Genomic DNA, 18490 nt, shown 5'->3' on the forward strand with positions numbered 1-18490 from the left:
TGGAAACATTCCTCAGAGTTCTTGGTCCATATTGACATGACCGCGTCACGCAGCTGCTGCAGATTTGTCGGCTGCACGTCCGTGATGCAAATCTCCCGTTCCACCACATCCCGAAGCCGCTCTGTTGGACTGAGATCTGGTGACTGTGGGGGTCATTTGAGTACAGTGAACTCATTATCATGTTCAAGAAACCTCGAACCTTGGAATCAAGCTTCATGGTGGCGCAGTGTTTAGCACTTTCGCCTTGCAGCAAGAAGGTTGCAAGTTCGAAACTCAGCTGCGACCTTTCTGTATGGAGTTGCGTGTTCTCCCCATGCATGCGTGGGTTTTCATCCGGGTACTCCGGTTTCCCCCACAGATCACAACACGCCCTATAGGCTAAACTGTGTACGTCGCTTTGGATAAAAGCGTCCGCCAAATAAATAAACATAATCATAAGAAACCAGTCTGAGATGATTCGAGCTTTACGACACGGCGGATTATCCTGCTGGACGTAGCCATCAGAAGGTAAGGGATGAACATGGTCAGCAACAACACTCAGGTAGGCTGTTGCATTGCAATGATGATCAGTTAGTAGTAAGGGGCCCAAAGTGTGCCAAGAAAATGTCGCCCACACCATTACACCACCACCACCAGCCTGATTGTTGTACAAGGCAGGATGGAACCATACAGATTGACTCACAAGGCATCCATTTATTCTAGAGACCACAGCAAAAAATGAGTGAACTTGGTCTTTAAACAGTTTTTCTATCAAATCCTTCTTGGATCAAATTAATAATGTTCATTTTTTAAAAGTGATGTTAAAACACCAACGTCTGCTGCATTTTTGGTTCTTTTATAAAACACAGAAAAGGTTTCCTTTTTACCTTGCTGACTGTTATCATGATAACTGAAGAAAGAGACCGTAAACAAGAGGACAAACACATACAGCACGCTTTAAAGACCTGCAGATACCCGACATGGGCGATAAACAAAGGAAAACAAACAACAACAGAAAGAAAAGAACAACCAAAGCAAAGAACCAGAAACCCAGAAAGACGAGAACCAAAACCAGTGATAACCCTACCATACATCAGAGGCATAACGGAAAAAATAAGAGCAACAATGAACAAACACAACATAAACACACCAACAAAACCATACACAACAGTTAGAAACAGACTAGTGCACCCAAAAGACAAAATATCAGCTGGACTTAAATGTGGAGTCGTTTACGAAATCCCACGCAAACTCTGCAATAAAACATACATAGGAGAAACCGGACGCCAACTCATCACACAAACAATAGAACATAGAAAGGAGTGCGAGAAAGGAACAACTCGAAGACACACAAGAGCAGCAAAACAAGCAGCAGAAAGTACAATAAAGAAGTCAGCCGTAACAGATCAGTGCATAAGAGAAAACCATGTAATAGACTGGGACAACACAAGGATCATAAACACCGAACAACAGAAATACAAAAGATGGTTAAAAGAAACTATCGAGATAAGGAGACGTGGATGTGGGACCATAAACAGAGACGATGGAGTTTACTCATTGGATCGTGCATGGGACTGCATCATCGGAGAGGGGAGAGCGGGCAGCAGAGGGCGACAACGTCCTCTGATGGGAGTGACGCCACCATCGGCGTCAGCTCTGAGGAAGTTTACAGCCGGTAAACGAAACTGTCAGCAAGGTAAAGAAAAACATTTTCTGTGTTTTAAAAAAGAACCAAAATGCAGTTAGACACTAAACACAGCAAGAACATGCCAAAGATGACCAACGTCTGCTATTACCAACATAAAACTCGCTTTGTCAGTTCGATCAGATATTTCAAAAATCAAAGATTATGATCATAAAATGATTTTGGGGGCTTTTTCTGCAACAGACCTTTGTTGAACCAACATTCTGAATTTCCAGAAATTATTCTGGAACAGTCAAGTCAACCATGGAAATGCTCCCCTACATTCACGTCCTGACTCCGCCGTTTCCCACCCCCAAAGTTGATTTAAATGGTGATTGTCAAATGAACTGAAACCCGCTGCTGTCCAGAGGGCAGAAAAATAGTTATTTGTGATTGTTTTGGAAGATGTTTGATGGTTAATTGGCTGAAACGCTCCGAAGTGCCAGTATCTGCAGCAGGAAAAGCATCCAAACCGCTGCAGTATTTTGACAACCAGCAGCTGTTTTCCGATGACGCCAGGCGTCGGATGTCGGTGATGCAGTGCTTTGAAGTTCCATCACTGTCTCAACAGGATGAGCCGCACCAAGATTCACAGATTTATATCAAGACAAATACCCCAGCTGCATTTTCACTTCATGTTCCACACGCTGGTGTTTTAGCAGCTCCCTGTTAGAGTCTAACTTCATCTCAGCTCGTTAGCAACACCGTTGTTCATTTAATTGTTAGATTAGATTCCTGACACAGCCTTTGGATCATCAAACAAAACATCAAAAGGGACATATTTTGCATCCTTTTGTCCTGCCATGTGGGTCTCTGCTGTCTCTACAAAGCACTCCAAACATGAAAAAAGTAGTCCATTCATTTTTCGTCAGTGTTTGAGCTGTTTGTCAGAAAGTCCTGTTTGTGATGTCACAAATGGGACAATTAGAGTAGAATCATCTTACACATGAAAGAGAGAGGATCAGATCTATTCAGAGCTTCTCATCTTGTAGCAGCCTGAGCTGGGATGGGTGGGGGTGGACAGCTCCAGCTTGGTTTCTTAAAGTGACAGAGCCCTGAAACGGCTCATTCTGGAAGGTATAAAAAATGTCAAGAACAAAGCTGCTCAAATCGCTTTATTTGAGAGGGATTAAGTGCAAAGAACATCAGGAACATGTTTTTTTTTCACCATAGAGCTGTTAGAACTAAATCACAAAATCCATTTGCTAGCAAGTTTCCAATTTGTTTCAAAATTGCACGGCCTCGCTCTGAGTCTGCTGGGTTTATTTGAGAGGAGATCAATGAAACTAGGATCTGCAAAAAACAAATGCAATAATGGCTTCTGAATAATTAAAATAAATTATTGATACGCAAAATTTTTTTGAACATTAAATATTAAAAAGAAAACATCAGGTCTAAGTCAACATAGGACAGCGGTGTCCAAACCTTTTTGAGATTACCAAGCTGAGCGTTCTTGCTGGCCACAGAAGTTCTAATTTTCAAATGAGAGAAAAGGCATAAACAGGCATGTGTGATTTAGTAAAAGACAATAGAGCTTTTAGGTCATGTCTGCTGTGTTAACTCTACATTTTTAAATCCCACATTAGTAAAACATCAGCTCCTGTGCTTGTGTTGAGACGTCACTCTGAGGGCCACGCTATGAAACACATGGACACAGCATTAAAATACTATGTGGCTAAATCCATCAAATCAATGTGATTTCAAGTGAAATGAAGTGATTTTTCATCTCAGCTGACTCAGATTTTGGTGGGTAAACCACAATTCAGTCATGGGTTTTAAGTAGGGCAGCACGATATTAGGAAAACCAGCGATATTCGATAACAGTGATTAATATTGTGATGACGATATTAGTTGCGATAAATAAAAACTTAAGTCAGGAAAAAAAAATCAAAAACAAAGAAATAAAAAATCATAAAAATGAGAAAAGCAAAAGATGTGAGGAAAGGGAAAAAGAAAATGAACAAGAAAAGGCAATCAGTGGATCCCGGGAAAAGCAGAATCAGCAAAAAGAGCAAAACAAAGCTAACTCAGGTGTTTACTAACCATCAATATTAAGTGCCGACATCTGACCTATAAGAACCCACCCAATTGGCCAAATGGGTGAAGAGCTCTATTTGTTAAAAAAGCATAATGTTTCTGTGTGATTGACAGAATGCATTATGTTTAGCAAACATTTGAGCTGACCAGTAATTACGATATTTATCTGTTCTTTGTGATATGCTCATTGTGCATGCTGATATCGCGATAACGATATATTTACGATATATTGTGCAGCCCTAGTTTTAAGGTTGTGGCTAGTCTGAAACGATCAGATTAAGCTTCATTAGTCTGTCTGTGTAAGACAAAAAAATACTAATATAGTGTTAGGATGCTAATGCTAGTGATAACCCACTATTTACAGAGGTTAAACTCACCTTCTGCATTTGCAGCCATCAGATCCTACAAAACCAGTTAGGACTAGTGTGAAAACTCTAAAATGAGAAGTAAATGGGTCTCAAATCCTTTTATTGCATGACTCCTTTCCTCATGTCAGTCCATTGGTGAAGCAGTGAGCATAAGCAGCATTTTTGCTGTGTAATCTAGTTGATTTTCATAACTCTGCATGGAAATTGCCCAGTCAGCTGTAGAAATCAGAGGATGAAGCTTTTATCTGCAGGGTTTTTGTCAGCAAGCATACAGAAACATAAGTAGAGGCAGAAACACGAGAGGTTTGGCTGTGAGCTGATGCAAGTAGAGATCCTCCCCAGCTTCACAGATGTTGGTGCAAACCACTAATGGTGCACAATCCGTGTCCTGGCACAGCCGACAGGCCTTTAATAACCATCCTCTCTACCCGTCACTGTTTCTCATTTGGTTCTCTCTTTCCTTCCTGCCGTTTCTCCCTTTTCCCTCTGCTGAATTCTAATGGTGTCGGTCTGGTTCGAATTTCCCATCTCTCCTCACAGCGCTGCAAATAAAGTCAAATAGCTTTTTTGTTTTCACGAGTTTTTTTTTCCATCTCTCAATAAACCTCTAGCTGTTAATGTCTTTTCTTTAGGGTTAGATATTTGGAAAAGTAAATTAACGGTCTTAGACTAAACGACTGTGATGAATTGTACGAACAATCTTCAACTCGAGCCAAAAATGAAATAATAAAATTTTGATTCCCAGTGGCGGAAAGCATCTGTGGTCAAAATGAGTAAAATCAGAAACCAACTTCAATCCTCTCGGGTGTTTTTACAGTTCATAAGCTCATGTGTTGCCACTGACAGGTATAGGGATGTAAGAAAATAGCAACATACCATACCATCTTTATTTATAAAGCACATTTAAAAACGGCATGGCAGCCGACCAAAGTGCTGTACAGAATAAAAAGTAAAAACACAATATAAAACAATACACGGTCAACAATAAAATGCACAACAAGGCAGATAAATACAGTCAATAAAAAGACACATAATAAAATAATAAAAGTCAGGGATTTAAAAATGCCTGGTCGTAAAAGTGAGCCTTCAGCAGCGATTTGAACCGGAGGAGGGATGGTGCCAGCCTCACCGAAAGAGGAAGTGCATTCCATAGTGTCGGAGCAGCATAGACAAAAGCACGCTGCCCCCGAGTTTTGTATTTCATTAATGGAACACGAAGCAGCAGGCAATCAGCAGACCTCAACGCCCTGTTTGGCACATATCTAGTGACAAGATCCGACAGGTAATCCGGTGCCAGACCGTTCAGGGCCTTAAAAACAAAAATCAGGATTTTAAACTTGACCCTAAAGTTTACGGGTAGCCAGTGGAGCCGTGCCAGTACAGGTGTGATATGTTCTCTCCTAGGAGTGTTTGTTAAAAACCTGGCTGCCGCGTTTTGTACGGCCTGAAGCCTGTTAAGAGCGGAGGCAGGTAACCCAATTAAAATGGAATTTGCATTATCCAGTCGAGAGATGATAAAAGCATGGATTACGGATTCCAGGTGTGCTCGTTTCAGGATTGGTTTTAAGCGGACTAGTCTGCGCAGCTGATAAAAAACACGATCTGACCACTGCGTTAATCTGAGGGCCCATGGAAAACTGTGTATCAAATTTCACCCCAAGGTTGGTAACACACTGCTTGAGGTCAAAAGGGAGAGTGGCCAAATCAGAAGATACTTGTGTTGTTTGGTTAGGGGTCATCAGGAGTGCCTCAGACTTAGAATCATTTAGCTTAAGGAAATTATTGGCAAGCCAAACCCTCACTTCAGCCAAACAATGGTCCAGAATAGAGATGGAGTCTGGTTTTTTCAAAGCCAGGTAGATCTGGCAATCATCTGCATAAATATGATAGCCCAGGCCATATTTCCTCAGGATGAAACCCAGGGGAAGGATGTAAATTGAAAACAGGAGACACTGAAACATTGTGATATTTTGTGTTATAATACAAAATAAACATTTAAAAGCACTTATTATTCCACTACCTCGGCTCTGCTCCCGTCCGCCCCCGCCTTCCACAGCCGCTCGCTTCCGAACTCAATTTTTCCTGGTACCCACTCTACAACGGCTCCGCTCCGGTGCGGAGACCTGAGGTGGGCAAACAAGCATGCGCGGGATTTTCGAGATCTTGTGATACAGTCCAAGCAATAAACGCAGAAGTTAGATCCAAACACCCGTTGTGTGGGAGAAGCATCGAAATGAACTGTTTAATCTGCCCATCATTTGTGTAGAGAGATCAGCAGTGTTTGGATCAACAAAGTGTGACTACTTTGACAGTAGAAACTGTATTTATGGCTTACTTTTGTGCATTTAAAGTTCAGCCGCCATTGATAGTTGTTAAAAGTTGTTAAACCTGTGCATATGAAACCAAAAACGCCTTTTGTTTATCGATTTATTGTGAAAAACGGAAGTTGTGCTTGCTCCTTTTCCTGTTGGGCGGTTGTGGTTCCTGTCCATTGACTGCGGAGGTGCTCCAGCGTCCGGCAAAAATAGGATCGATTCTATTTTTGCCGGACGCCGGAACAGAGGGCAGCGCACTGCCGGAGCATGGCCGCAGTCGTGGAATTGTTCTGATTGACTACAACGGGACCGATTTTGCTCCGGAGTTCGTGCCGGAGCGGAGCGGAGGTAGTGGAATTTGCCCTTTCCGGTCAGCTTATGGGTCCCCGGAAGAACGAAAAAAATGAAAGCAAGTCAACGTGGCTAAAAACGCGTTTTTCTAACCCATTTTGCTTTAGACTTTAGATCACACATACAGTATGTTGTACCTATATTTAAATGAAAACTAATGATGGGTATTTCGACCATGCCAGTCGCCTACTTTGAGATTTAGCAGCTTATAAAAGTTCATAATTAGCATGACTACAAACAAGACATCGGCACGTCGCATTACTGACGTAAACACTCCCCCCTAGCGTAGCTGCTACTTACCAAATGACCAGATTTATGGTGGTTATTTCCTCCTGAAGGAAGGATTTGAAGTTCGCTGAATTTACAGCCATTGTCCCTCAGTTTTCTCCCTGTCTGGTTTGATGACGTCACCTTTGTGAACCTCATTTGTAGTCTTGGACTAATTTTCACACGAAACCTAAAATAGTGTTTCCCCTGTGCAAAAATAAGCACTTTCTTGGTATCAAAAGGCTTCTTTAAAATTTGTGGACATCAAATGTGAAATCCATGGCACATGACAAGTGAAATAAAAAAAAAAATGTTTTTAGCCCCGTTGACTTGCATTCATTTTTTGTTCTTCCGATGAACCATGGTCCGGAAGTAGATGGGCATGAGTTAGGTTCCCTATTCATTTTTTTTTCTTGTGATTTACACAGAAAATTTACTGAAATTTTTTTTCTAGCTAGAATGTTTTTTTTCTTTTGTGTAGGGCAATTCATACCTGGACAGCTAGGGGGCAGCAGTTTTATATTGCATTCTGACTGCATAACAACATTTCGCATCAACACTTTATGTCCTGAACGTGTCTGGGCTGAGTTTTCCAATTAAATTCAGTTCAAAAGTTTTAGAAAATTATCTTTCTTATAGTATCGCGATATTCGGTATCGTCCCCCGTGATTATGATACTAATCGTAACCACCACTATGGGCCACTCGATCCACAACATTGACATCAGCAAAGCGTTCACCCACACGACGCCACGCACGCTGTCTGCCATCTGCCCTGAACAATGTAAACCGAGATTCATCCGTGAAGAGAACACCTCTCCTACGTGCCAGACGCCATCGAATGTGAGCATTTGCTCACTCAAGTCTGTTACGGCGACGAGGTAGAGTCAGGTCAAGACCCTGATGAGGACGAAGACCAGTTGTTTCAGCAGCTGTCTGAGTGGCTGGTCTCAGACGATCTTGGAGGTGAACCTGATGGATGTGGAGGTCCTGGGCTGGTGTGGTTACATGTCGTCTGCGGTTGTGAGGCCGGTTGGATGTACTGCCATATTCTCTGAAACGCCTTTGGAGACGGCTTATGGTGGAGAAATTAACATTCAATGCACGAGCAACAGATCTGGTTGACATTCCTGCTGTCAGCATGCCAATTGCACGCTCCCTCAATCCATTTTTTTTTCTTTTTTTTTTTTTTACCGTGTCCTGTCTGGCTGTGAAGCAAACAGATTTGATGTCTGAATGCTGGTAACAAGCCTTACAGATTTACTCTCAGGTGGAGCATCAAAGCATCTGCTTTTAATGTCACGCCTGATACTTAAAACTTAATTGTTATTGTTTTTGAATGCTTTTTAATTCCGACCAGACACAGAGACAGAGGTGAAAGAGAAAGGAAAAGGCAAAAGGTGGGAAGAGAGGGGGGAAGGGGGGTTCCACAAAAATAAACAATAATGAACAAGAGTCTGCTTCTAGACCTGCAGAAAGAGAGAGCAGAAAAAAATGGGACGCACAACAATACATCAGGAGCAAGCTATCACTGCATCAGCCTGATGATGAAATATAAGAACAACATTGTTTAACTGAACAGTCACACGATAACAAATCATAGTGAATTTAGTTGCAACGACAGCCTTCGGACAAGTGTTGAACGTGCCCAAGCCCATACTTTTGAGAGCACCATGTGAGCATCTGTGTGTGTACACGCGCTTGTCTATGTAAGGTTTCTCTATAGGAGCGTCCAATAGAGTGTGAGGGACCTCAGATCCGCCCCCCAAAGATGTGTAAGAGACGGGGGGAGCTCCAAGTCCCAGAGATCCAGGCGCTGCCCCAGAACACAGGAACCCCAAGGAGACTGCAACCAGAAAGGCCCCCGCCCCCCTTGAGAGGCACAGAGGATCGCCCCAGGGGGCCACAACCAGCAGCCGGCAGAGTCCCGGGAGATATCAGCGGCAAGCCCACAGGCCCACCCGCAGCCTCCCACCCCCTAGCCAGCCGAGCCCGGGACCCAGGGGCGACCACCCCCGCCAGGGACCCAGCAGAGCCCAGGGACCCAGACCCCACCAGGCAGCCACCGGGATTGATCAAGCAGACGCCAGAAATCTTAAACCCCTTGACCCGGGAGCCACGAACACTCAGGCAGACCAAGGCACCACACCCCACACCAGGTGTGGCAGGGGGAGGGGAGACAAAGATCTATATCATCAAAAGAAGTCCCAGGAGAGGGGAGGAGTCAAAGGCCCCACCTGACATATAGAGTCATACACAAACACAGTCACACACTCCCTCCCTCATGCTCACACATGCACATACAACCAAAGACTTACAAAAAATGCATGCCGGACATGCACTCATGCTCCCCATACACACCCTATTCACTCTGGTCCCGGTACTGCTGCACATTGGGTACAACCATCACCGGTTACCAGAGTTTGACCCTTTCTGCTGGGGTGCTGATGAGCAGGCTTCCCCGCCCAACGCTAAGCACAGCAACCCACCACCCCAGACCCCAACCAGATGGCCAGATCTCCCTCCTAGCCTCCAGCCCCAGGAAGCCAAGCAACAACAGAGGTGTGCTAAGACCCCTAGTCTCCCTCCGCCTGCTCCATTATAGCATTGTGTGTTGATGAGGTGTATTCCATGGCTGTGGTGAGCGGGCAGTGCGGGCATTGTCTGGCCTATGCCAGCGGATGCCACCGCACAACCCCACTTGCACCCACAGCCCTCGGTGTCTTAAGTGCAGTTTAAAATTGGAAGTGGGCACCGGCACTCGGGAGGAGGCTGAGAAATTCCCCTGCCAAGTGCCGTTGAATGTGCTCACTCCCAAGGCCCTAAATGTGTGTGTGCGCGTGGAATGTCAACGGTGGAAGTGTATAAGGTGCAAATAAAATTGGGGGGGCAGGTTGCCACAGGAATGCGGAAATGGGGTCCATACCCGCACTCCCTGACTTGTCCACCCCCCAAGGTCCTATGTGCATGTTTGTGTGATGTTGTGAGGGAGCAGGAGGAGAGAAATATGCGGGGATGGGGAGGAATGGCTGGTTGGGCTTAGCCCTCCAGGGAGCCAGCTCCCCCACTGGCCCCAATAGGCACCTCTGTTGTCAAATTGCCACCCAGGGCATGGAGACCCCAGCCCATCCTGCCAGGGCCCAAAGCAGCAGCATTACAGAGCCTCACGGAGTCCGAGGGCACCAACCCAGCCCTACCCCAGCAGAATATCTATGCCCATCCTTGCATTTGCACAACTTCCAGAATATATAAGACATAGGACATCCAGGTAAGGTTGGGTCCTCCCCCTCTTTGACCTCCCCCTCCCCTGTGATGGAACAGCAGAGGAGCCAAGGTCTACCCGAGGCCCCTGAACCCGGGCCAGTCACTGCTGTGTGTTCCTGCCTTCTTCCCGGCATTATACATGTCAGGACCTGACCCCCAAGGCCCCGCCCAGATCCCCACATGGGGCAGGCCACCCCCACACCCCGAGCCCCCACCCAGACCCGCCCAGGGGCAATGCAGCTGCCAGGCAGTGACCCATGGCCGCCGCCAAGACCTCCGAGGGGCCCCACTCACAACCGCCAGTAGTCCACCCCCCGAGGCAACCCAAGCTCTTCCAGAGGGGGGCAATGGCCCCCCAGTCCCAGACATCCCCAGTGAACCCACCTCCAGGGAACATCTGGATACTCCAAACTCAGACCCCCCCCCCCCCACACACACACACACACACACACACACATCATCCCGCAGGACAACATCAACGGCCCTCCATCATCGCTATGTGATGGAACCGATCAAAGGAGCCCAGAGAGATTGATTTGAAGTGGAAGCAGAGGATAAATCAAGTGTAATATGATCTAACAAAAGATTTCTATACTGGTTAATGCAGAGTTTCTCTATTTTTCCAATTCAAGAGGATGGTTTTCTTAGCGATGCATATGTCAGTCAGAACCACGTGAACCAAAGATGTTTCAACTGGGACATTGTCCAGGTTTCCCAGTAAACAAAGGGAGGGGGAAGTTGGGATATGACATTTCAGACATTTTGACAGATCCTCACATAATCTACCCCAAAATTCCTGGACAGGTGGACAGGACCACAGTGCATGAATGTAATGGTCAGGAATGTTGTTTGTGCAGTGTGTACAGGTGTCAGACGACACAAACCCCATCTTGAACATCCGATGACCTGTATAGTGTACTCTGTGCAGAATTTTGTACTGAATTAATTGTAAATTGGCCTGTCTACTCATTTTAAAAGTTTTTAAACAATTTTGGGACCAGAAGTTCTGGTCAAAGCTAACTGATAGATCCACCTCCAATTTTTCAATAGGGATTGCAATTTTATCATCTATTTTGGACAGTGTCTTATATACTTTAGACAGTAGTTTGGGGGGTTTGAGATTATAGTAGTCGAATACCCTTGGTTGTGTTTGTAATTCTATTTTATTGAGCTTAAATTTTTGTTTGACTACAGATTTAATTTGGTGATATTCTAAAAAGCTATTCTTATCCATTCCAAATTGGGAGACTATTCGATTAAATGGGATGAAGTCCAATCCTTCATATATGTGTTCCAGGTATAGGATTCCTTTATTTTTTCCAGTCCGGAAGGTTCATCATTTGGTTATTTTGCAAAATGTCAGGATTTTTCCAGATAGGTGTGCGTCTGCATGGTACTAGTGAAGACTCTGTCATTTTAAGATACTCCCACCATGCTGTCAGAGAGGTGCTGATACTAATACTTTTGAAGCTTTCATGTTTTCTTATGCTTGAGCTAATAAATGGTAAGTCTGAAAGCTCTATCGTATTGCAAAGTGTCTGTTCTACATCTAACCAGGACTCATCTAGTGGGTTATCTTGCAACCATCTTGGTATATATTGCAGCCTGTTGGCTAAGAAATAATAATAAAAGTTGGGTAAATCCAGTCCTCCTCTGTCTTTGGTCTTCTGAAGTGTTTTTAAGCTAATTCGTTGAGGTTTATCCTGCCAAAGGAATTTAGTAATTGAGGAGTCCAGAGATCTAAACCAGTCAGCTGGTGGTTTGTTTGGGATCATCGAGAATAAGTAATTTATTCTGGGTAAGACCATCATTTTAATTGTAGCAACACTCCCTATGAGTGATATCGGTAAGGATTTCCATCTTGCAAGATCATCTTCCACTTTCTTTAAAAGTGGGATGTCGTTTAGTTTGGTTAGATCTGCCAGCTTGGGAGAGAAATTAATTCCCAGGTATGTGATATTCCCTGACTCCAGTTGTGTATTAAGCAAATTGACAAATGAGATATTAATTGGTAGAACTGTGGATTTTAACCAGTTTATAGAGTAATCTGAAACTCTTGAAAAAGAGTTCTATTGAATGAGGCCTAGTCCACACGTAGCCGTTTTTTTTAAAAAACGAATATCCGCCCCTCCAAAAACTTGCATCCACACCACCTCGTTTTAAGAAAAAAACTCTGTCCACACATACCCGGATAAATACGTTGTTAAGGACATGCCAGACCTGTAGGCGGCAGTACTTCCCCCGTTCTTAACCTCGTTCTTCGTCTGTGGTCTTCTGCAAGGACCAGTAATTCCGCTTGCAAAAACAAACAAGCAAAAAGCGCTTGGACAATTGATGAAGCGAGTGCAGCTCTGAGGGCATCTATGCTGTTGGCTAGTGTAAACACAGGTCGCACACGTGATGTCAGCATTTTTTTGTCGCAGAAAGTGACTTTGCGGACCTTAAAAGTCCGGTTTTGTCTGTCCACACGCAGACACCCAAAACGGAGAAAACGCAGATCTTCACTTTGGCCGGAGTTTTTAAAAAGATCCGTTTTCGTGCGAAAAAACTCCGTTTTCGTGTGGATGACAGGCCAAAACATAGAAAAATATCTACGTTTTGGCAGATCCCCGGCTACGTGTGGACAGGGCCTGAGAGAGAGACAATTGAGAATTCTGGAGAAAGAGTAAAACATCATCTGCATAAAGACTGATCTTATGTTATTCTCTTACACTCTATCCCTTTAATATCTGTTGTTTGCCTAATTGCTGCCGCTAGTGGTTCAATAAAAATAGCAAACAGTGAGGGGAGAGTGGGCATCCCTGCCTGGTCCCCCTCTGAAGACAGAAGCTAACTGATATTTGGTTGTTTGTCCTGACATGTGCTGTTGGTGAACTGTATAATGTTTGTAGCCAGTTTATGAAGAAGTTCCCAAAACCAAATTTATGTAAAGTTGCAAATAAGAACTTCCAGTTAACTATCAAAAGCCTTTTCTGCATCTAGAGATAATATACTAGTTTCTATGTTTCTACTGTAAGAGAAATCTATCAAATTAAGTAATCTACACGAGTTTGTGGATGACTGTCTACCCTTAATGAAACCAGTTTGGTCAGGGTGTATTATGAATGAAATTATTTTGAGATCAAAATAATGCTTGTGGCATCTGTGGCATTTTGCTGTCAGACAAAACTGCACATTCCAGGGTAGCCTTTTATTGTGGGCAGTATAAGGTACACCTGTGCACTACTCATGATGTCGGATCAGCATGTTGATGTGGCATACCTGTGAGGTGGGATGGATTATCTGAGGAAAGCAGAAGTGCTCACTAACACATTTAGACTGATTTGTGAACAATGTTTGAGAGAAATGGTAATATTGTGTATCTGGAATGAATTTTAGATCTTTAAGTCCATCTCATGAAGAATCAGAGCAGAAACAAAGGTGTTGCGTTTATATTTTTGTTGAGTGTATATATATATATATATATATATATATATATATATATATATATATATATATGCAGTATTTATAAAGCAAGATCAACCCCATTTGTCAAAAAGAACCATACTATTATGGGGAGCCTAAGTCTCCTCTCCTTGCAGTCGGCTCATGGTTCTCCTCAAGGCTTAATCTGACAGAAACGTACGCCACTTTGATCTGGTTTCTAACATCGGATTGATTTTTGTACGTAGGAGTGGGAGGAAACCTGGTTGCCATCCAGGCCAGCAGGATCTCAACATACCTGCACTTTTGGAGCGTTCCAGGTGTGCTGCCCAACAAAATGAGCCAGCACTGGCCCAACCCCTGCAACACCTTCTTCTCCTCAGGTGCGCTGCTCCCTACCGACACGTTTTGAGTTTGAGACTTGGAATCAGAAAAAATTAAAGTAGCGTCAAAAAGCGAGAGTAACTTCTTCTCCGTGTCTCAGGGGTGAACTCCAAATCTGCTCGTGTGCTGCTGATGCTGGTCGTACCCGGGCACCTAGTCTTCCTCTACGCCATCTCTCTGCTGCAGGGAGAGGAGGCTCCCATGTCTGTAGCCTTCACAGTCTGCTACCTGGGTGCTGCTGTGCTACAGGTAAACCCATCCAGCTGCCATGTTTTCACATCCAGGAAGAGAAAAATCCGCATTCAAAGTTTTCTCTTAAACTCAGTCAACCATGAAGTTCCTCAGAGTCAGACAGAGGATTGAATCATTTCCACACTTGCAACGACAGCAGCTTTTTTTGTTTAACTCCAAACCATTTAACCATTTAGCTCTCCTCTCCTCCTCAGGTGGCCATTCTTCTTTATGTCGCTGACCTCATCGTCCGTTTGATGTGGAGAAGTAATCTGGATCCGGACAACTTCTCCATCCCCTACCTGACCGCCCTGGGGGACCTCCTCGGTACTGGTTTCCTGGCCCTCTGCTTCCACTGCGTATCGCTGGTTCAGAGTTTGGGTCTTTGAATGGTTCCCGCTCAACCGTGAACACCGAAACACTCTCACTGCACCATTTTATCTGAGATTTGGCCTTCTTCACTAACGACACACTTTAGTTTCCCATCATTCCTCCTCCGTGTTTAAGTGTGTAGCACTAGCTGTGTCATCTGTTCACAGCTGTTTCTGTCAATAGTGTTTTACATTTGTTTTTAACTTGGAGCGGGTCTACATATCTAGGATCTACGCTGTTTATTAAACACTAACTGGAATTTAAGGACGAACGAAGAACCACCATGACTCATTTGATTATAGTGCAGTGCATTCACTTAGAAATATTTAAAGAGCAAGTCACCCACAAATCAACTTTTTGTTGCTGATTAAGTAAACGAGTTTCTAATCGTGCTGCAGACACATGTAGTCAATAATTTGGCACTTCAGTGCATCTGAGTTAAAATTTAAATGTTCTGCCTAAAACTGGCAGTGTTGTGCCGTTGTCAGGTAAAAACTCTGCACTGCATTTGAATTTAAACCTGCCACTGCTATTGGCTAAGAGGTATGCTATGATGTAAACTGGTACATTATGATGTCACAATGCTGTTGTGAGCCTGTGTGTGTGTGTGTGTGTATTTGTTAGCGGCTTCGCCTTCTTGGTCTGCCAGGCAACTAGCCTGGCAAGCCAGACTAAATAAATGTATTATTTAGTCTGGCCATGCTCCATTGACGGCTCTCGGTTGTGGGGCGGGTTCTACCGTTGTCTTTCAAATCATCTCCGCATGCCACTGGACAATGAATGTGACATACTCTTGTTTCACTCTGTTGCATCATCCCACCCACCAGGCATATAGAGTGCCCTGATTGGCCCACAAAGCGGATAAAGCTCTGTGATTTGTTCACTAAGCAGATAGAGCACTATGATTGGCCCACCATTATGGACCAATCACAGCTGTTTATGTGTTTGAAACCCCTCTAGAGAGCTGTGATTGGCTAGCCAGAGTCCTGGTAGGAGCTGCTGAGGTTCCAATGGAGCATGCCTAGACCATTCTTTGCAAAGCAAGAATTTGGTCTAGTTCACTAGGCTACCAGGCAACAACATTTGCTGCATTTTTCAAACATGAAGTGGGAGTGGAGTTAGACTCTGGTAGGGGGTGACTTGCTCTTTAAAAGCTCGGTTTTTCTGAATTAATGAGAAAGAATCGTGTTAGGGTTTTAAGATTTACGCCTCATTAGGTGGAAATTCCTCAGGTGTCTGTTGAAATTATAATATGCTAACGATTTTAAATAATATTCCTATTAGACTATAAAAGTCCAAATCCTGTCGTCTGAAGCTACGTTTTCCTCTGATGTGGCTCACTTTTAGTTCCTGAAACAGGCGCACCGGAGCTTTTTTCTCCAGAGTTTGACTTAAAGGGCATTCATTCCCACTAGAGACCACTGCAATTGTATTGACTGAACAAGTGAACCACATCTGTAATTTATTTTATTAATACTTTTTCTTTAATTGTCTTAATCACAAATAAACTGCGTAGTAAACCCAATATTTAGCATTTTGGGAGATTTGGTGAAAATGTTAATTCAGAAAAACGGGACTTTAAAAAAACAAAAAGAATGCCCCCATACACCTCAAATTAGTAATTTGGGAAATAATCTCGGTAACACTTTAGTTTACGGAACACAAATGAACCATTAATTAGCTGCCAATTAATTTGCATATTAGTGGACTACTAAATCTGAATTAGTCATTATTAAGCTATTATTAGGTGCTTATTACCAATGCTGTAATTATAATATTAACGGGCCATAAATTAAGAGTTTTATCAAAAATAAGCCATTCATAATCATTTGTTAACTGAAAGTAAATGATTTGTTGCTGATTAACACACATACTAATTGGCTCAAATCAATATGTGGCTTTTAACGAGGTAATTCAAGGAGAATAGTTATTCATTAATCAATAATATTATGTTCTGGTATTATGTAAATAAACACCAAACTCCACATGTTAATAGAGCCTAAACAACAATCAATTAACCACTTGTAAATAAGAATATGTTCCCCATTCTAAAGTCACATTTTGTTCATACCTAATTACTAGTAGTTTAGTATTAATTAACCACTTAAAGGCAATAATATGTTCCCCTTGAATTGCTAAATTAACATGTTACCAATAGCCCAATCCCACCAGAAAGGCCGGCGTTTACTGTGACCAGTTCCATCAGGATTTCTCCAAATGGGATCATGTTTAGCTAGCTGTGGCTAACTTTACCGTTAAACAGAACTCAAAGAACGTAAAAGTCAAACCTCTTACTTCTAAAATTAGGAAATGACCAGGATTCCCACTCGGACATGAAGCCGGCATGTCAGCAGCTCCATGTTTTTGTCTGTTGGGGCTGTGAGGTTAGCAAAATGACATAAAATCCCAGTAACACACCCTACAGTAGCAAACCAAGTTATAACGTGTGTGTGTGTGTGTGTGTGTGTGTGTGTGTGTGTGTGTGTGTAGCCATATGTTGTAGCAACATAAAAACACGTGCTTCACTAAACTAGTGAAGACCCCCACCTGGTCCCGTTAGTAAAGCTACATGAGCCGTATTACTCACCTTGAAGTTTTCAGAACCATGAAACCTCAACCTAACAACAGAGAGCATTTATCATTATTTACTGTAACTCTTTCTGAAACTGAAGATTTATATTATTTCCACCTTTTATTTATTTTTTATTTCCTTCTCTGGTTGAATCTACGTAGAATTCCCTGTATTCTCGTTCTGCTCAGGATGAATAAGAACTGGTAAAGGCGAGGCCATCTTTTTATTCAGGCCTTTGGATTTCAAACATCTCACCAAAATCTAAAAGCTCTGAAATGCAACCTGTGACTGCTGATGTAGCAGCTGTTTCATCACTGAGGCTCTTATTGTGACGCGTTTCACACTAGACTCACTTCTGTAATGCCTTGTTGTACCAGCACACGTTGATCAGCAGGACTGAATGATAAAACCTAAATTCTGTATTATACCTTCATACCATCAAGTCCAATCAGGCATGTATTAGTAGTCTTGTGGATCGTCCGGGTGTTGCTGGGTTTCACATGACGCTGCATCCACGTCACCAGCTGCAGACGGGGGTACGGTAACACTGTTGACCGGGTGTTAAAATGTCCAAAATCTGTGCGGTCTACGGTTATTCCAATCGCTCTGATTGGGACAAACATTTCAAGACCCGAATGTAGCGCCACCAAGGACGTACTGATCGTTTGGAACATACTTGCCAGACAGTCACTAGATGTGGCCAAGTGAAGACACGGGTTAATTTGCAGCTAAAAAAGTCACGTGGCGATCTTCGATGTCCAGTACAGAAATGGTTTACTGTATCTCACGTTTGTTTTGCTTGTAAAACCACTTTTGTGAGTGAGTGAGATCAACAGGGAAAGGTTTAGGAGGTCAGTCATAATGTGATGCTGCATGAATATGTGCAGATCATTCTCTTTCCGAAGCTCTGGAAGAACGGTCCGGATGAAACCAGGCTGGCTCTTTTGCTAATCTGCAGAGAATATCGGTGACGTAGTCCTACAGAACGTAGCTAGGGTCATCAGACATGTTTCTAGATTTGTCACTAGGTGCTTTTAGGAAGAAACGTAATTCCGGTGTCTGAAAAGTCATTGGAAACCGGAACAGAGTTGCTAAGTTGGCAACACTGCCTCTGATTGGCTAAAACGCAACTCTTCTGCTGTCTACATTAACACAACTCAGAACACTGTAAAACACATTTTCTTGGCTAAAAATATCAGTTGTGTCATCTTCACAAATAACACAAGCCAGACTGTGTTCCGCCA

At 43.3% G+C, this 18490-nt stretch overlaps 1 protein-coding gene across 4 annotated transcripts in view; it reads left to right on the forward strand.

The window, feature by feature from the left end:
• The window catches only part of LOC107391331 (solute carrier family 41 member 3), a 48024-nt gene extending 33100 nt beyond the window's left edge, over nucleotides 1–14924 (forward strand). For all 4 annotated transcript variants that reach the window (XM_015968598.3, XM_015968599.3, XM_015968597.3 and 1 more), the window contains 3 exons: nucleotides 13936–14070; nucleotides 14172–14320; nucleotides 14518–14924. In XM_015968598.3, the coding sequence (XP_015824084.3) occupies nucleotides 13936–14070; nucleotides 14172–14320; nucleotides 14518–14691 (458 nt within the window). In that variant the 3' untranslated portion in view covers nucleotides 14692–14924. The remainder of the gene's footprint in view (nucleotides 1–13935; nucleotides 14071–14171; nucleotides 14321–14517) is intronic.
• The last annotated feature ends 3566 nt before the right edge of the window (nucleotides 14925–18490 follow it).

Source organism: Nothobranchius furzeri, chromosome 15 (genome assembly GCF_043380555.1).
Source record: "Nothobranchius furzeri strain GRZ-AD chromosome 15, NfurGRZ-RIMD1, whole genome shotgun sequence".
Classification (NCBI taxonomy): Eukaryota; Metazoa; Chordata; class Actinopteri; order Cyprinodontiformes; family Nothobranchiidae; genus Nothobranchius; species Nothobranchius furzeri.